The sequence below is a fragment of the Perca flavescens genome, chromosome 16 (genome assembly GCF_004354835.1).
Source record: "Perca flavescens isolate YP-PL-M2 chromosome 16, PFLA_1.0, whole genome shotgun sequence".
Classification (NCBI taxonomy): domain Eukaryota; kingdom Metazoa; phylum Chordata; class Actinopteri; order Perciformes; family Percidae; genus Perca; species Perca flavescens.
Window position 1 is genome coordinate 24,624,701 of NC_041346.1, and position 18,696 is coordinate 24,643,396.

Consider the following 18,696-nt stretch of genomic DNA (forward strand, 5'->3'; position numbering starts at 1 on the left):
TTTTTGATTAAGATTTTTTTATTACAAAATGTTACAAAACTAGGTAAAAAATGTCTATTGGAGCACTGAGAAATAACTAGACGTAATCATAATTTAAATAGATAAATACAGATGTCCCACAGCTGCACTGATGCAAAACAAACAGAAACAAAGTGGCCAATTTGACCCTTGACCCTCAGGGGGTTCGATTCAGATGTTACAGGGATGATGTCATGCTAAAACTGACCCTGCCACAGGTTGTTGTTACAAAATCAAGATATTTGACAGTGATTAAACATGAAAAGTATATGAAGCTGTTGAGAAATAGTTAAAATCACAGATGATAATTTGTGCGTCGATTGCGTCACCGAGGCGGTTTCTGCTTTCCGTCGTCCACTTTCTTACAAACGACGGCCATCTTGGTGCGTCCAGTCTCTGGCAGGTTTGTGTCATTATTAACTTAATGGGAGATGTCTGGAAATGTTGTGGGGTAAATGTCCGGTGGCTAATTCTCCTGGCAAGAACCTACAGGGTAGATGAGAGGAAATAGTTACTACAATGTATTGGCTATTTGCCATTAAATAAAAAATAAAAAAAAAGGTTGATGCAGGTATAATTACATTGATGTGATTGATGTGCTTTGTAACCAGATTTTATAGACCTGAATAATAAAATGGTAAACACAATGGTTTGATAGGCATCTTTATTCTTCTTTACACTGTACATGCTGCGTATTATTCATCATTTTCACTGGAACAAGCAGTCACTATTAAAGCTTTAGTGCGTAACATTTTGATATTAACGAACGTCCGGTGGGCGATCACAGAAGGCTTGTATCATGTGGAAGTGCCGACAGTTTTGTTGTCATTACTTAGAATTCCTCATGGGGGCGACAGAAACTAGGACTAGCACTGGACGTCGTGTCAATTAAAAGGCCACGCCCTCAGTCACTAACAATCTCTGTGGCCAAAACTGGGCATGTGCAAGAGACTGCGGGTTTGTGCTCCATTCAGCACCTTCACAGGGAGATGAAAGTTTGTTGACCGAGGTAATTTAAGCAAATAATCATAAAATGTTAATATATTGCACTTTTCTTTTATTAAAATGTAAAATGTTGTCTCATGTGCATGTCCAGTTGCACTGCAGCAGTAAAGAGCTCGTGGCTGTAGGGATGGCAATGTCGGCCTGTTGGGTCGGACTGAACTGGCTTTGCGACTATTGGATGGATTTCTATCCAACATGTTGGGCCATTTTTGACATTCATGGTTCCCAGATGATGAATGCAACCAACACTGGTGATTGCCCGACATTTTCTTCTAGCACCACCAGGAGGATATTTGTGGCACATGCCGACGTTAGCATTCAGCTCAAAGCACCACCGCTGTGGTTAAAATACAGCCTCACAGAGCTGCTAGCGCGCCTGTAGTCTTGTTATCTAATCTTTAATTAGGTTATGATTTAAGAGCAAATGTATCGTTTGACTTATTGTTCTTTCTGCCTTGATTGTATCAGCAAACTTACTCAGCCAAAAAGGTTATTGCGTTACAGGCACAAGATTTTATTATATTATTAGATTTTTATTAATACATTTTATTTGATTACATTATGAACAATTGTTACTTTTGGACTTTTGCGTGGTCTTTTTGAAGAAGTTTAAAAAAAAAAAACTTCCTGCTTTCCTGGGACGCAAAATTCCAGTGGTGTTAGACTAAATGTTGTTGTCCCCCCCGCCTCCCCCTTCCCCCTCCCCCCTTCTTTAACTGCTTTCACCTATGAACAATCAAAAGGTGACTCACATGTGCCGATTCGCTCCTCCAGAAAGCCAATCTGCTCGCTAAGGGAGTCGATGCGGTCTAGCTGCTGGAAGGAATGGGACAGTAAGGTTGTTTTGTCCGACCAGCCCTCGTCCAGCGACAGCGGGAAGAAGGGGGCCAACACCAACTGCAGCTTCTGCACAGAGGGCGAAAAACGGGGGAAAACTGAGGTGAACAAAAAAAGAAATTCCTCCAGAAAGGACTATTACTCATCTAGTAAAAAGAATAATAGCATAATTACAGTAAACTTTAACTGCTAATCTTCATTTACTCTTTCTGCTTTTCACTAAACAGGAGGCAGGATTCTAAAAAAAAAAAAAAAAAAAAAAAAAAAAACATAACATCTTAAAAGCCATTGTGTAGGTCTGGCATTTCAAAGAATCTTTTGTTCGGGGATTAAATAGCAGCTAGGATTTTATATCATACAAGGACCAGAGGTGTTCCTGGGGAGCAGGGCTGGGAGGCTTGTATTTGTGTGTGTTTGAACATGTGTTTTCTGGTGTACCTTTTCCAGGAGCTCTACTCTGTTCTTCAGGCTCTGTACCTCCTCCGTCACATTCTCCCCCAGGCTGAAACCTCCACCTGCAGAAACCATACAAACACAGACAATGTAGATCAGGAGGACGGTAACTGCCGCTTTGTTAATGAGTGGGAAATGAGCGAGATGGGGCAGGAGTGAAGGTTAAGGGGCGTGGAACTAAGGCAGGAACAAAGCGTGTTTAATCCTCTCTCTCTCTCGCTCTCTCTCACAGATCTAAAGCTTATATCTCAGACGATTCCTTCGAGCATCCTGCCCTCATCAATCCCTCTCCTTGAATGATTCATGGCCACTGCAACGTAACAAACCAGGAAGAGGGCTGCAGAGCTGCAGGGAGGCCGGGGGATTTTAGAGCACAGGAGGGAATCATTGATATGGGAACAGCCCAAAAAAAAAAAAAAAAAAAGCAGATACACAAGCTGAAAGAGAGGTCACCAGAAATAGACCAGCGCTCATTCATCCCTCCTGTGAACGTGCATCGGTTACAGGGAAGTGTCTGCCCGGCTCTATCCAAAAAGGGGAATGTCCCTGGAGCACGCAGGACCCAGATCGGGATGCAAAATAAGGGGACCCCTGCTTTCTGGCTGCGCTTTGGCAGACAGAGCTCGAGCGGCTCAATTTCTCCCAGATGTGGTCCATTACTGAGACAAGAATGAGTTCAGAAACAGGGTGAGGTGGAGGAGGAGGAAAAAAAAAGGGGGGAGTGGGGGGGGAGAGCTGGCGATGACCCCCAGCAGACAGGGTTGACGGAGCTGGAATGAGAATACAAGTGTTGGCCAAGAGCACAGTGAGAAAGAAAGACGGGAGGGGAGATGGAGAGACACAAATGTGGTCCAACACTCCTCCAGAGCAGCTTGGAAGAGTCTGAGCGATGGTGGAACTTTTGAGCATTTAAACCTGGGTTTATGTTTCGTGATCTCCATCAACATCCCTCCGACGTGTGCATATGAGCAGATAATGGAATGCAGTCTCAAGTAAAACTAAATCTTTGCTGGCCTTGCATTTTTGCATCCGAGAGCTGAGCGGGAAAACTGAACACGCTCCCACAAATAACCCATCCATCGCTTTCACAAAGTAGAAAGATTTGTCATATTTTGACTTCTCACAACCCCCCCCACCCTTTGTTCATGAGTTTCTGAAGTCTCTTTGCTGACTCTGCAATACTAGCAGGACTCTCGCGTGGAGTCGTGGGAGTGAACCGTCTTATTTTAGCTGAGCAGTTCCATATTTTGTGGCTTTCTTTTCTACAGAAACACTGATAAATAGTTTGGAGCGGAGCCCGAGAAAAATTGGCAATGTCACATTTACGTACATGAGAGATATTTCATTGTCTGATAAGCACATGAGACAGTATCCCCTTTAGATTTACAGTTTGGTGACTCACAAAAAGCCCCAAAGACAGGAAGATGTGGGAGAAATCTGGAAAAGGTAAGTCTTCTTTAAGGTTTCATGTTTCACAAATTCCCTGAAAAAAGCAACAACGCTGACACAAAACAGAAAGGAATGTCCTGGGGTCAACTACTACATTTGTAGAAATGGAGGGGGGGTGTGTTATTATTTTGTTGCTAAGATACAGGAAGCACACACGAACGAAAATTGACTTTTTCATGGTAAGAGACAACATTGCAACATTTTTAAGGGACTTAAATGGAGTGTGCGGGATAAAAATATGTCTGTATTAGCATGGGAGCTCTATTAGAGTCAGATGTTTGCTTTATTCGCAGGACTCCTAGGAGTTAACTGAGTCATTTTCAAAGACCAACCGGTCCCATTCTCACCGCACGGGGCCAGACCACAGGACATCTGTCTGGCGTCGGCACCAGTCGCAGTGCATTATTACTCACGGTACGAGTTGAGAGTGGCATAGCGCGTACCAAAAGTAATAATGGACCGCGAAGCTGGCTATGTTTCTGTTCTTCTGTGTTCCACACACTTTACTGCTGCAAGAAAACACAAAATGATACTATAGGGCGCACGCACACTCTCCTATGCTGCTCATTTACCTGCATCAATGTGACCACCCACTGTTGCCTGGGTGGGAGGAGGAGTAGGTGGAGGAGGAGGAGGAGGAGGAGGAGGAAGGCTTTGACAGGAACGGCCATCTCCTGTAAGCCTGTAGCCGTCTCTGCACGAACATCGATAGCTGCCAGCTGTGTTCACGCACTCCTGGGCGCACGGCTGCCGCTCGCTACACTCATCCACATCTGACAGGAAACAAAGAAAGGGGTATGTGTGTGTGAATATGCCCACAGAGACTAGTGTGATGGTGCAGGTTTTTGTGTGTGTGTATGTGTGTGTGTGTGTGTGTGTGTGTGTTTACCTGTTTGGCATTGGTGCCCCGTCCAGCCTAGCAGACAAGCACACTGGTTGGGTCTCAAGCAGGTACCTCCATTCACACAGGGTTGTCCACACACAGCTGTAAGAGACATTTAAAGGAAAGATTCAGCATTTTGGGAAATACGCTATATGCCACATTTGCTTTTTTTTGACAAGAGTTAGATGAGAATATCGAAAGCACTCTTATGTGTGTATGCTAAATATGAAGCTATAGTCAGATGACGGTTAGCTTAGTATAGCACAGAGACTGGAGGCAGGGGGACACAGCTAGGCTGGCTGTCCAAAATCTGGCAACCAGCAACCCTAAATGTCCATGTTATATTTCTATTTGTTTAAGCCCTACAAAAACTAAAAGTGTAAACACAGAAACTTGTTGTTTTATGGGGAGTGCCGGACTATTTCTTGGCAGTGACTTTGTGTTGTGGTTGCATGGTTGCATGGTTGCATCCGGCCAAGAAATAATCCAGCACATACAGTAGCAACCCATGAAACCACGACGTGTCTTGTTCATACACTTTTGGTTTTCTTACTGCCTTTTAAAAGCAATCCTTCTTTTATCATTAGATATTGCTAGGCTAGCTGTTTCCCCCTGCTTTCAGTCTTTATGCTAAGCTAAGCTAACTGTCTCCTGGTTGTAGCTTTATAATGAAACTCACAAGGAGGAGTGTTTTTGTTACTCTCGGCAAGAAAGTGAATATGCATGTTTCCTTTAAAGTGCTCATATTATGCTTTTTGGCTTTTTCCCTTACCTTTATTGTGTTATATATCTTTTTTGTGCTCGTTATAGGTTTACAAAGTGAAAAAGCCCAGAGTCCACCCCAAAGGGACTTACCATCTCCAACAGAAAACATTGTTCACAAACTGCTCCAAACAGCTCTGTTGTAGTCCAGCCTTTACTTCAGAGACAAATGTGGTCACTTTGTAACACACGTTATAATGCTCGCCTAGCTGCTAGCGTGGCACACCCTCATACTCTGCTTCTGACTGGCTAGTAGTCCTTACCTAGCTACTGCGCATGTGCAACTCCCAACAAAGATGGAACAGAAGTTTGACGCCTCACTCTGTAGCTAAAACAGAGAGCTCAACACACAGGGTGAAAAGAGGAGCTGCTGCAATATGCAGTACAACAAAAATATGGCGTTTTTTTGAAAATTAAACCATGTAAATCTATTCTGATATAACCTCTAAATACAGTTATGGACCTGAAAATGAGCATAATATGAGCACTTTAACATTTTGAACGTGTTTTTCAGTCAGCAGGTGCAGGTGGTACAGGTACCACTCTACACATGAACCCATCACATGTCCCTCCAGGTTACCTTGGTTGCAGTTGTGAGAGTGAAATCTCCGCCAGCCCGGGCAGCACTCTGAGTGGAAATGCGAAAGAGGTGCTGCTCTGCTCACCTGCCGGTACGCCACTGAGTAAACAGTCCTGTGGAGACAAAAGGCGGACACCCACGGTTAGGGATTCCTGGTTATTCATAATGCTGTCATCGCCCTCATGTGTATGTTTGAGCCGGTCTAGTCTCTTTTCGTGTTCTGTCAGACCGAAAGAACGCTGATGAGGGAATGGGAATTTGGTTGGATACAGAAACCACGGACCACTGACTTCCAAGAGTGTGTCAGAGATGACACAGGGATGGAGGGAGGGAGCGAGGGGGCAGGAGCAGAGATGTCGAAATTGTGAGACTCTGGCATGGTCGGTCTCGCAAAGAGAGATACCAGGTGATAAACTGAAGCAAAAGCTAAAGAACTAAAACAAACAACGAGAGAGGATCAAACCATTTAAGTAAGGATTTACTTACAGGACTAGAAGGCCTGTAATTGGCTGAGGCCTGCCCACATAATGAGCAAAAAATAAATAAAAATAAATCCTAAAATTTGTTGGTGTGGAAAGAGTTAAAAATAAAAGATTAAAATGGAGGGTATGTAAGGTGTGGGGGGGGGGGGGCGAGGGGGGCGCGACTAGAAAGCCTCAGAGCCTGAGAGATTGAGAGCGCGTAAGTATGGAGGGAGACGCAGTCCAAAATAAACACGGCCGCGGTCTATCTGGGGCAGGCGGTTCATTTCCCGTTACAAAAAGTACTAGTTATTTAGATTCCCCCCCCAAATATGTGCCACCATGACCCAGTTCTGTGTCAAACATGTATTTGTGTGTGTGTGTGTGTGTGTGTGTGTGGGAGAAGGTCTAGCTCTATTTATGACTGCACTTCTAACCTTTTCCCTTCCCAAACATGTCAGGCATTGTTTACCCATTTACGAAATAAAGTAAATCGTGTGATGGCTTGATTACAATGCTGTTTTGACACTGGCTCTGACCCAAGTCCTCGTGTACAGGCTGGACTGGGGGGGGGGGCTCAGCTGGTGTTCGCCGCAAACAAAAGCTGAAGACATCTGATTGTGTTGTTATTTGTTGAGCAGTGTGTGTGTGTGTGTGTGTGTGTGTGTGTGTGTGTGTGTGTGTGTGTGTGTGTGTGTGTGTGTGTGTGTGTGTGTGTGTGTCGTGCCGGCAGACGGAGTCTCACTTGTACGTGCTGCAGAGGCGATGCCCCTGACACAGGGTGATGAAGGGCTTGTGCACCGGCTGGACGTATGACTCGGTTGCCGTGGCAACGCTGTGACGGAGCTCTCGGCCACACACCCTCCTCCTGCGAAAGGGAGAAATGAGATCCAACATTAAAAACTTGAAATGGAGCTTATTGGCTTTAAAGAGCATCTGAGCTGGTTTTAGATGCACAGAAGTCTTTTCCACAGAGATGTTTGGGCTCGAAGTGGCTCCCGTCTGATTTGGAAAGCTTAAAACAAAATAAGAAATTCCACATTCGGAGCCTCAAGGTTTCTGTTTGTCACCACAAGTTGGCGTACAGCCTAATGCTAATTGCTCCTGACTGACCTGTGTAATCACTCCTGAATGTGTCAGAGCTAAGAGTTGATCTCTGACCTCTTTGGCTCCACTTGACCCTTTCGTTCAGCGTTTGGTTTATTTTGGTCTTTTTTGCAAATCAACTGAAAATGACAAGATGAGCCTGCAGACTCCCCCAGAGTGCCGTGTGTCTTATAGTCTGGGACATAAAGGTGGAGCTTTGGTCCCTGAGAGAGCGCACCCTTAAATGTTTCAATGTCCTTCAACCAATTTGTGTACATTCCCAGCCGGTGAGAATGCCACTCAAACAAACAGATCTGAATGACAGCTGAAGTGGACATATGTAGCTATAAGGACCACACTGACAGGCCATAATAAACACAGGAAGAGTATTAAGTGAGCTGTTACCCGTGGTGAGCGAAGAACTGTGGAGTGCCCATCACATGGAGGATGAAGAGGAAGGAGGAGAGAAGCAGCGTTTGGTACATTGTCTTCCCTCTTTCCCACGTTCCCTCGCTCGGTCTCTCACACTCTTCTCTGTGCCAGTCGGAGGGAGGGAGGAAGAGAGGAGGATGAAGAGGGAGGGAGGGAGGGAGGGAGGGAGGGGTCTGCGGGTCGCAGCCAAAGTCTCCTCACGCTGAACGTGTACGTTTTCCTCCTGGATGACTCCAGCTAACTGCAAAGCGAGAGATAATCATGTATTAAAACAGAGATTCGGCACTTTGTCTGATAAGTTGTCATTTTCACTTGAATGAAATGTCAGCCAACAAATAAATAATGTTTGTTTTCTTAAAAGTCTGTGCTTCGCTATCATTTTGTTTCATTCTTTTTTGTTGCGTTACTATTTTCAAACGCTTTACATCATCAAATGTTTATTTTTAACATTCCTGACTATTCATTTTCTCATAGACTGAGTGCGTTTCCCAGTGCGGAGTGATTTTAGAGATCATAAAACAGAGTGCAGTCAAGTGATTTTTTTTTGGGTAGTACGTCTCAAACGTTCTTTTATGACAAGCAGTAAAGACTCTACCTAGGTGATGTTTGTGCTTCAAAGTGAAGGGTTAGGGACTCCAACGGTAAATCGCTTTTTGCTAGCATACGGATGGCCTCAAAGCAGACATCTATATATTACACTATGTACTGTAGATATACAGTCCTGAGTTCTCGTGGACAAAGTAGGTTGAACTCTCGCCGACCTGCACCTGCACGGACTCGTGAGACTGTAACGCAAAACCCAGAGCAAAGGGACTAAGAACTCTCCCTTCACAGAAATGTTCACTCATCCCTTCACACCATTTTTGGATTATTACATACTGTACAGGATTAAAGAATGGTGAAGCAGTTCCAGAGTGCATGACAGTCAGCTTGGACCGGTTCCTTCCTGCTACGATCCTATTCTACAGGCACGTTTTTGTTTTTTTGTTTTTTTAAACAGACCAGATACTAAACCCATGGGAAATCTCTAACGGGGCTTTGAAGCCAGCCAGCTGAGCTCGTAGGTTACGGGACCGTATCCTGCAGGAGTCTTCAGTTATCCTGGGGGGGGAGACAGGACGACGACGATGCTAAGACCCGGTTGACAGCTTGCATGTCTCTCTGATCCCCCCACTGGCTTCACGCCCAGAGACAGGACACGCACATCTAAAAGCCTGTGTTCATTCACAAATCAGAGCACCGAGTCTGACTTTAGGCGCAGCAGGGGGGCCACTTTGAAGATAATATGTGCACACGCGGGGCAGTAAAGCATCATTACATTGCCGATGAGGAAGGTGCTGAAAAGTAACGCTTGTCCAAAACGTTTTTACTACTTGGGTGTGGTATAGAAGATATGACTGGATTTGGATAATAGCTTGTTAAGATGTTATGGGAGGCTATTAAATTTTTTTCTTTATTAATTTTTTCTTTTTCTGGGATCCATAAAGTACATTACATGCAACCCACTCTATAAATGAAATGGTAGATAGCTAAACTATGGATGCAAGACTTACATTAAACATAAAATTATTCAGAATAGAGCTCATTTTGGTTTTGCAGAAAGCTGCCCTTTGAATCCAATACCATTCATAAATATACAAATAATGCCTGGGATAGGTTGCATAATATCTGCATCATGTTATTTTCAAAACGTAACAAGTTCTGGCCTACTGGCTGACACATTAAATGAGTAAACTGGACCAGACGCCTTTCTTACATTCGCCACGAGAGGGCGCTGTTTCACAGCACCGTACAGATCCGCGGATCACTGACTGAAGAGCTACATCCTTCACTCAGAGCACCATCTCTGTTAACTCTCAGATACACGCACGTAGAGTCGCACGCTCACGCATTTAAACGGATGACGCCACATATTAGGAAATAAACGCACGGAAAACCAACAACGAACAACAAGCGGAGGTGCTCAAGCTAGCCAGCCAGCCAGCCAGCCAATATCAAGGGCGCATGCATGGATACAAAAATAATCACAAACCGTGCAGATGTACAATCGGCTTTCCTAATAAAAAAAAATAATAATCCACCAGAAAAAGACACAGTCCTAAACTGCAGAAAGTGGAGAAACGCCCGCGGCTTGAACAAATGTAGTCCCGTTAGGCCTATATTCCGCTAGTGAGTTGTTAAAAAAGTCCAGTGATGGAACTCGGCATACTAGTGAGGTTTCTCCTGCAGCTCAGACTGTCAGGGAGCATGGGGGGTGATGGTAGGACCTCCTCCCACTCCTCTAGCTGGGTGTCCCGGCGCTCAGACTGCCTGCACTGCGGGGACCCGTGTGTGACGTCACTGCACGGGTTAATATGGGACTACACAGACTTTTTCATAAACTTAACATTGAATATATTGCTAACTTCTGTGTTTTTATCTGGCAAATTGCACTTGCATGAGTGCAAAACAACAAATGTTACGCCCAATTTCACTGTTTTTATGTGAATCTAAGGAATATAATAATTCTCTCAAACTTATACTTATAGCCTATATTAAGACACTAAAAAGAGTAATGATCTTTTAGGAGAACAGTGTATTTTGTTTTGTCGCTATATTGGATTATTCATATTGTTTAATCATCCCCCTCTTCATTCTTTGTTATTAATACTATTCTTTTACTTTTTGAAAGTCATATCATTGTTTCTCTGGATAATTATTTTGAGTAGGTGTCTGAAATGTTCTACATCTATATTTGAATGTATTTTTTTCCATAAAGTTGTGAAAACTTTTTCATTCATAACACTACTTATACACTTCTCCCAAGCTGTTTAGCTGTCTCTAACTGGCGGGTAGAGAGACCCTGCAGCATGAAGTGTTTTATGACAGCAGCTGGAATAATTAAAGGGTAGGTTCACCATTTTCAACTCTGTCTTAAAACAATATTCAGGTAGGCTACTCATATCAGCATTGAAACTGATTTTGGGTGCTGCCATCATTATCCCCGGTGGCCATCTCTTCCTAACATGCTTCCAATGTGAGTGATGGGGGACAACATCTGAGGCTTCAGCAGTCTGAGTTTGTCAAGTTGTGGGTATTTCCCAGGAAGTTTTTTTGTCTTTTTAGTATGGAACTCCCACTTATTACATAAGACAGTGTTTCCTTGATATGTTTAAGTGAAAGAATTGTAACATAAAGCGGGAATTTTTTACTAAAAAGACCAAGGAAATTTTGAAATATATCCTCTTGATTTGGCTAACTCAGACTGCTGAAGCATCATATTAGCTTTAGATAAACTTAATAAGGAATAAGTAAGGACTGTGGATGTTGTCGCCAATCACTTGTGCGCATTACGAATGGATCTCATAATGGCCTGTGTGGACAAGAGAAATAATTACAGCAAGCACAACCAGTTTCAATGTTCATGTGCATCTGACTTTTGTTTTAAAACTGATTATTTTTAAATTATGAAATTATTCTTTAATTCACTGTCAAAGGAGAACTGAAGAAAACGGGAGCCAGTTGGCCTAAAGAAGTTATAATGAAAAACTAAATGTTGATTGGGATCAGGTTTTCTAGTCTTAGTAAATCCCAAATCATTCAACCTAGGGTCTTTTGCAAATTACTAATTTTAATATTATATATTATTGTTAATAATTAAAAATAATAAAATTGTGATATTTAAAACCTTCCTGTGTGTGCAAAAAAAACACTTCAGCCAAATTTGAATTAGAAATAATAGCAATTAGGAGCATTAATTGTGTTTTTTCTTTTAATAAATTCTGCCAACACTAGTATGCAGATCCCTTTCCACTGAAGCTAGGTGAAGTCAATTTGTTTAATATTTGACTAGCCTATACTAATGAATAAAGAGAATATTAAGCCAAAAAGAAGAAGAAAAATAAGTATTGTATAAATACAGTATAATAAATACTGTATTTATGTCATGCTCTAGACTACTAATGTATAGAGCCTATTCTACATGGCCATTGTTTCCTTTTAAGAAATCATCATGGGCCATGGACCTTATATTTTATTGGCAATTTACCAATTTTTACAGGTACAGTACAATTTTTAGAGGTACAGCATGGCACTGAACTGCCTTGCACTATTAAACTCTTAAATCTCAGACTATACTGATATTGCACTATTCCTTCCCTCTCTTCAATTGTTATTGTATATTTTTTGTAAATTTAAAAAAAATTCGATTGTATTGTTATTCTGTATACTTAACACTATTTTATTTTTTTATATTCTCACTGTCCTTTCTGTTTTTATTCTTATACGTTAAGTGAGTGCTGTACTTTGAGAGCAAAGATTAACCGGAGCCAAATTCCTTGTTTGTTTACGCAAACCTGGCCAATAAAGCTGATTCTGATTCTGAAGTCACTAATGGGCATGATTTTCTAAGAAGAAAAAGTCCCATATCCCCAAAATGACAGGCACTGTGTTACTGCTCCACTGTATAGTCAAACAGACACTGTGCAATAGCATGCACATAAAACCAAATTAGTTAGCCCATTACTCTGCACGACCTGTAACCCTGCAGTAGCTACAGAAACAATCCGACCCGTATAGCTATGAAGATTGTTGTCCAGCTTTTGCATGTATGTTTATCCTTGCTTAGCTTGTTGTTTAGCTGTAGCCTATGTCTGCATCTGTATCCTTCTGTACATGTGTTCTCTGTGTGTAAGTAGGCCTATACTGAGAGCTAATGCGAAATAAAATAAAAAGTAAAGTCACAGTTGTACAGGACCACGGGCCTTTGAGAATGTGGAGCTACACAACCTTACCTTCGCAGTAGGGGGTCATCAGGTGCGTGTGCGCGCGCTGGCTGAGCGGCGGCCATGGGCACGAGCCGCCGCACCAATGTATTACAGGACTCTTCCATGCTGCCAGTTTCTTTTAAAGCTCGGCTCGGTGGTTTTTTCAATAAAAAACCTCGCGGTTAATTCGAGGTGCTCCCTGTGAGGCGACCGGCCACAAATGAAATGTCTTCTGGCGTTTTTCAGTTGCTTTTTATGCAGAGTTTCCTGTGGAACGCAGGAATTGGATGGACAATCCCAAACCGGAATTCCTGTGAGTGTTTGGCGCTGATAAAACCCCTCTCCTGCACAAACACTCTCCATCCTGCTCAAACCGCTTCGCGGATCTGATTTTGAAGCATTTTTGTGTTCCCATTGTGGTGCAGGCATCTTGAAAGTAGGCCTTCTCACCTCATGGCCTTCTGCTGCCTTTGCAGTCCAGAGGAAAAACACAGGAATCATCAGTACTAGGAGGTTATTTTGTACCGAACGGTACACCTAGGTTGATATAACGCCTAAAAAACTGAACTGCTATTTCAAATGTAAGCTGATGGCACAATGGGAGCTCATATAGGCTCGAACATGTTTACAGTGGTTGGGTCACTGTGAGATCAAATCTGTCAAATTGCAGCTTGTTAAAGCCAAACGATAAGAAAGAAGTTTCGTTTTCCTCCTTCTGCTTGTGTGCTTCTGTTGTAGCTCAATGGGAGGAATGGTAAACCTGTATTTGTCACTCATTCACGCTATAGTAATGTGTAGCCTATATGAGGCAGTTTGGTGACTTGTAAAACACGTGCTCAAGCTTTACATTTTTTTGGTGTTGCTCCTGAAATGAGCCTTTGACAGATTTAATCTATTTATTTCTTAATGTGGTTAGAATACTTCTTCTTCATCTTCAAGAAAAAAAAGATAATCCAGTTTTTATCATCAAAAGCAGATTGTGGATTGAAAAAAACAATCCTATAACAAGGTCCATTTAATACTGTTGTGGAGAACAGAACAGCTGCTAATGAGCCTTGTGGTTCTCAACTGTACTTCCAACCTCCAATTTGAAATGTATTGTCCTCACTGAATTCCTTGGACCGACAAAGACGAAGACTTTACAGAATTGAAACGTTTTAGTAATTCAGCAGTAAAGTCACCCAGAATTCCTGCTCACTTCATTCACGATTTGGTCCTCAGACCGTCACAGTGTGCTAGGTTATTTTGCAGGAGTTCATGATCTGACGCGCCTGTCCATTAGACTTTCTCGGGTGCAAGAACTTGGTACTACATTTGAACTATCAAATGACCTCTTGTAAGGGTTTTGGAGTCTGTTCGGATGGGGTCGTGCTTGGCTTTCGGTGGAGTAGCTAATGTAAGCCTTTCGTTAGTGATACACTAGATGACATCATGTATTAAGACAGACAGGCTGTTCCTCCTCTACCTTGAAGATGAGCTTGACTGAGATCAGTCTGACAACCAGGACTTATTTGTCATTCTAACCATGTGCAGAACCGGACCACATATTTACACGGTTAAATCTGCATGCATGTGTGCACACACTCAAGGGGTGGGGTGTGTGTGTGTGTGTGTGTGTGTGTGTGTGTGTGTGTGCGTGCTTCAGAGGGCATGAACCAGCACTCTACTCAAATGGAACTGAGCATGGACTGCTTCTACCTTAAATTTATGAAGAAGAAATTACTTTTTTTCAATTGCTGAAGAGTTTTTAGCTTTAAGCCTTCTATCAGTGTTCATTTAAGTGCTTATAAAAACTAAATGTATGATCTGACCCTCCCTGCATACAAAGAAGTATTTTCTCTGCGATAACAAATATGCTACGTGCTGAGGCACCATGGGAACACTTCCGTTTGGGGTCGCAGGTGAGTCGACCACATACCATCAAGGCTGATCACTCAGAGGGGGCGCATTAGAATATAGGATGCAAAATTAGTGTGGGCTTGTTTGTGAATGCGCTGGTGTATGTGTGTGTGTGTGTGTAAGCTTGTGTAAGAGAGACTAGAGTGGGAGGGTATTTCTTTTTAAGGAACTCTTTTCATTCTTTGAAATCAAGACTTGGCCAACACAAGCAAAGTTTTGCAGTCTGTGTTCCAGATTTGTCCCAGAGAAGATGCGGGAGGGAGAGGAAACTGAAGCAAAGCAGCACTTCCTCTTTGAAAGGAAACAGGAAAAGACTGCGAGAGCGAGATTCTGGAGGCTGCTCCCTTGGAACAATAAAAATCTCACTTTGACAGGAAACGGATCTGCGTCAAAGAGGACTTGAATTTTTTTTGCTAAAGGGCTGTAGCGTTGACCCTGGATGGGGCATGAACAAGAGGGCAGCTGTACCCAACAATAATTCTAAAAAAGTAAAAAAAATTTAAAAGTATGTAGATTGGTGTGGAAGGGATACATCTGGATGAATGCACAGAAGACGAGTAACATCCAAACCTTTCCAATAAATGTGAGAAGGAAAGCTAGAGGACACAATCCAGATTTAAAAAAATGAAGGAAACATTTGCACAATAGCTTTAGTATCAGTGTAATTTATATTTCCCTCCACTGAAAGTTGTAGAAGTTGTTGAGTTTGAATCCATGTTGTGTGCCAGTGTTTTATGGTCAATCAAGTCAACAAGTCATCACCACTAATGGCAGAGTGTAAGTCAGCAGGATGAGCAATGTTTTACATAACTGCAGCTTTCAGAGAGCCAATACTTTAAAATGGTTATAACACGCCTTGCTGCCTAGAGAAGTGAAGACAGGCTTAATGTTGCGTGATTGTGTTTGTGGTTTACTGTGGAACAGGCAGAGATGGGTATGGCGATATGGAGACTCGCTGCAGTTGCACAGCAACGTTACCACATTTCCCCTAAGTTCCTTCATTTCATTCATTCATTAAGTTGAAATGCCAAATTACTATTGTGTCAGATCTGATCAACTCTGCTGATTCACAAGGAACCAGACCAGAGGTGTCGAATGTGTCTCAGCTCTGTAGGATGTCCATGCTGAACAGCCAAACAGGACATCCTGTTGTCCAAGGCCTGCCACCAATACCATCAGTCCCCTGTCCCCCTCAGCATCAGACAAAGCCAAGGCATGCTCTCATCCCAAGTCCTCCTGGAATTGAAAATACTTTGTGCTGGTGGTCCTGGCACTTCCTGTGCTCCACTTCAGCCACTTCAAAATACATAATTCAAAACTGATGCTGTGGAATTCCCAACCAAAAAATAACCCTGACTAATTTCGTCCTAAGTGCTTATTTAATATGTGAGTACATGTTGTAATGTCCCTTTAAATGGCCTCTCCATACAGTATTTCCGTCCTCCTGCTGCCAGCTCTCCTTGTCAGTCTGTCATCAACAGTCTAGAGAGATTAGGCAGTTTGTCCACATTCCACCAAACTCTGCGTTCAGAAACACATGTGAGTCTGATTGGCTTATTTACCATAGTAATCAAATTCTCCTTCTCCGAGGCTAATGTTTGGAACAGTGGCCGTGTCCACTGTGGTCCACTGTGGTTCAATGTCTCCCAAGATTTGTTCTTTTGAGGCCGCGAGAGTGTTGCGCTGGCACACTAATCCTGAAATATTTTCTCCAGCCTGTTCCACAATGATTTAATGTTCTGTTCCCGCACAAATATGTATTGCCTTTATTGAAATGTCACAGAAATGAACGCTGTTACATGTAGAGTAATATAATATTGTTTGGCTATGAAATTCGTCACAGTGTTGCCAACTTTTGTCATGGCTTGTCAGCAGCAGTATTTGGCATGGTATCCAACTTTTGCAGAAATAGACTTGAACATGGAAGTGATACTGGCATTAGAACTTCATTCATCTCAAGATCATGTTTGTTTCATAAATATGAACTCTGTTAACATCGAATTGAATATGTTTGACGTAAAGGTGCTGTGCTGATTAAGATTTTTAAAAGGGTTCAACCTACTGGCTGTTCTGTAGGGAGAGTCTGGATTACTAATGTCATTAGGATACATCATCTTGAAACCATGAATGGTCATTTGTTATGTAGGCTTATGTGCAGTACACTCAGCACTTTATTGATTTTTATTATTTTATTTTGTCTCTCTTTATCATACTTTATCGTCTTTATTCAGTTCTTATTTCAAATATTTTTCTTGTTGTATACTTCTAGATCTTACACTTTCCCATATACCTTTTTTATTGTGCTCTCTCTGTCCTGAAGTATGAATGTGTGTAGGCTATATGTTTCTCTGGACTGTAGAAACTGAATTGCCATTCGGGGATAAATAAAGCTACCTGTATCTGAATGTGGAGGCCACATTTTGTGCCAATTCATGCAGTAGATATAGAGATATTTCACTGTATAAGAAATAAGAACTCTTCACCGCTCATTTATCCTTACATGGCCCTTTTAACCATTGATGGATTCCCTCCATCCTCAACAGTGCATTCTTGGTAAACTGACCTGTACACTTATCTGTCCCTGTTTCTCTAAAACTGCTTCAACAAAAAGGCTCAACAATAAGTCATGCTCTTCCTGCAGCCACATAAGAAGCCTTGCCAGTCAATGTTATAGATTGTTGATGCATCCCAATCTGGTGCAGCTCTGTTGTCCACACTGCTGAATACAGGGATACTACATCAAAAGGGCCTGAGTGGCATCAGGGTGGAGCAGAGAGCTGGAAGGTTTTTGTTCAGCCGGGCAGCCATCTGTTCCAGAGCTGTCCTCTGGGAGAGTACCGGTCCATTAAGACCAAGACCACCCAACACATCTACAGCTTCCTCCCAAGAAGTAAGACTCAACTTTGTACTAACTTGCCAATAAAACAGCAATGTACAAGCATGCTTTATTCATATTTAGCTTTTTTTTTTTTTTTTTTTACAAAGTCTCTGCAAAATTTGAATTAGGGATTTAAACAACGGTTATTTAATTATCGATTATTCCATCAATTGTTTTTTTCATTTCTCGGCGAATTGTTTAATTCAATTAAATATCAGAAGCTAGTGAAAAATCTCCGTTCTAATCTCCCAAAACAGGATTTTTAGCCACATAGCAGCATTGATCTGGATGCTAATATCGATCGGTCAGTCAACCACTTTGGTCCAGATTGAAATAAATATAGATAAATGGATATTTGCTGAATGTCTAAATTTGAATAAGTCTAAAATGTCTTTGTAATTCGAGAATTAATATTAAAAACTGTTTAAAAAAAAAATCTGTTATTTTTTTACACATTACAACGTTATTGCATTGAAATGACTTTTAAAGTAATAATCTTAAAACAGCATTGTCTCCTACTTGGCCTTCAGCATGGCAGCAGATCTTTTTCTGCTCCCTCTCAGATGTTCGTGAGACATTTAATGGAACACGCACAAGAGTAACTGGAAGTCAGAAGAGCAGCATCACTCCTTGTGATGATGAGAGGTTTATAAGAATCCAGCTCTGTGAGTATTTAAGAGAACGCACCCTGCTCTTACTGTCAGGTTATGACTTGATTCTGACATCTCATTGATGTGGTAAATACATTTTTATTTTTTTTTGCTTTGGAGTGGACTACCACGGCTTGTGTGGAGAGTGAAGCTGTATAATGAAGTACAGTACTGTTTGAATTGTTGTATTTAGAGGAACCATCAATGGGCCACAGGCAGGGAATACCAGCCCAATGCCGTTTAGTTTCTTCTAAGGTTTTAATGATGGGTTCATTAAAAAGGTATCTAGCTCACTAACTAAGCACAGATGGCTGAGAAGCCGTTATGGTCTATCAGACAGAGACTCTGGAGGAGATTTATGCCAAACCACAGCTGAACCCCGGGAATCTTGTGCAACAGTCTCAACAGTACAGCTATTTGATCTCCTGTCTGTCTATAGTTTTACATGAGATCCAAAGCTCCACTGTCCCTGACATCCATTTAGTAGAAATGTGATTATTAACTGTAAGATCAAATCAAGGCAAATCAAAACTGACAGTTTGTTCAGCATTTCTGTAA

The 18,696-nt window shown here is 42.1% G+C and overlaps 2 protein-coding genes across 3 annotated transcripts in view; one reads left to right on the forward strand and one right to left on the reverse strand.

Moving 5' to 3' along the window:
- On the reverse strand, positions 1–13,188 carry egfl7 (EGF-like-domain, multiple 7). 2 transcript variants are annotated; one of them, XM_028601227.1, is made up of 9 exons: positions 12,739–13,188; positions 7,940–8,207; positions 7,194–7,316; positions 5,988–6,100; positions 4,652–4,747; positions 4,335–4,535; positions 2,299–2,375; positions 1,776–1,929; positions 1–504 (listed from the first exon to the last, which is right to left on the reverse strand). In XM_028601227.1, the coding sequence occupies exons 2-9, from the start codon at positions 8,017–8,019 to the stop codon at positions 485–487; spliced, it is 864 nt and encodes a 287-aa protein (XP_028457028.1). In that variant the 5' UTR covers positions 8,020–8,207; positions 12,739–13,188; the 3' UTR covers positions 1–484. The 2 variants fall into 2 exon arrangements, with proteins under 2 accessions (XP_028457028.1, XP_028457029.1); XM_028601228.1 differs by lacking the exon at positions 12,739–13,188 and adding an exon at positions 9,999–10,227.
- Positions 12,758–18,696, forward strand: part of LOC114570730 (torsin-1A) — a 26,098-nt gene continuing 20,159 nt past the window's right edge. The window contains exon 1 of the mRNA XM_028601225.1: positions 12,758–13,024. Within this exon, the coding sequence (XP_028457026.1) occupies positions 12,937–13,024 (88 nt within the window). The 5' untranslated portion in view covers positions 12,758–12,936. The remainder of the gene's footprint in view (positions 13,025–18,696) is intronic.

Excerpts from the sequence above, each read along its gene's own strand:
- egfl7 (XM_028601227.1), bottom strand. The coding sequence starts at position 8,019 with ATGTACCAAACGCTGCTTCTCTCCTCCTTCCTCTTCATCCTCCATGTG. Across the intron at positions 7,317-7,939 it reads CAGTTCTTCGCTCACCACGG|GAGGAGGGTGTGTGGCCGAG; the intron begins GTAACAGCTCAC and ends TCCCTTTCGCAG. Across the intron at positions 2,376-4,334 it reads GGGTGGTCACATTGATGCAG|GTGGAGGTTTCAGCCTGGGG; the intron begins GTAAATGAGCAG and ends TGGTTTCTGCAG.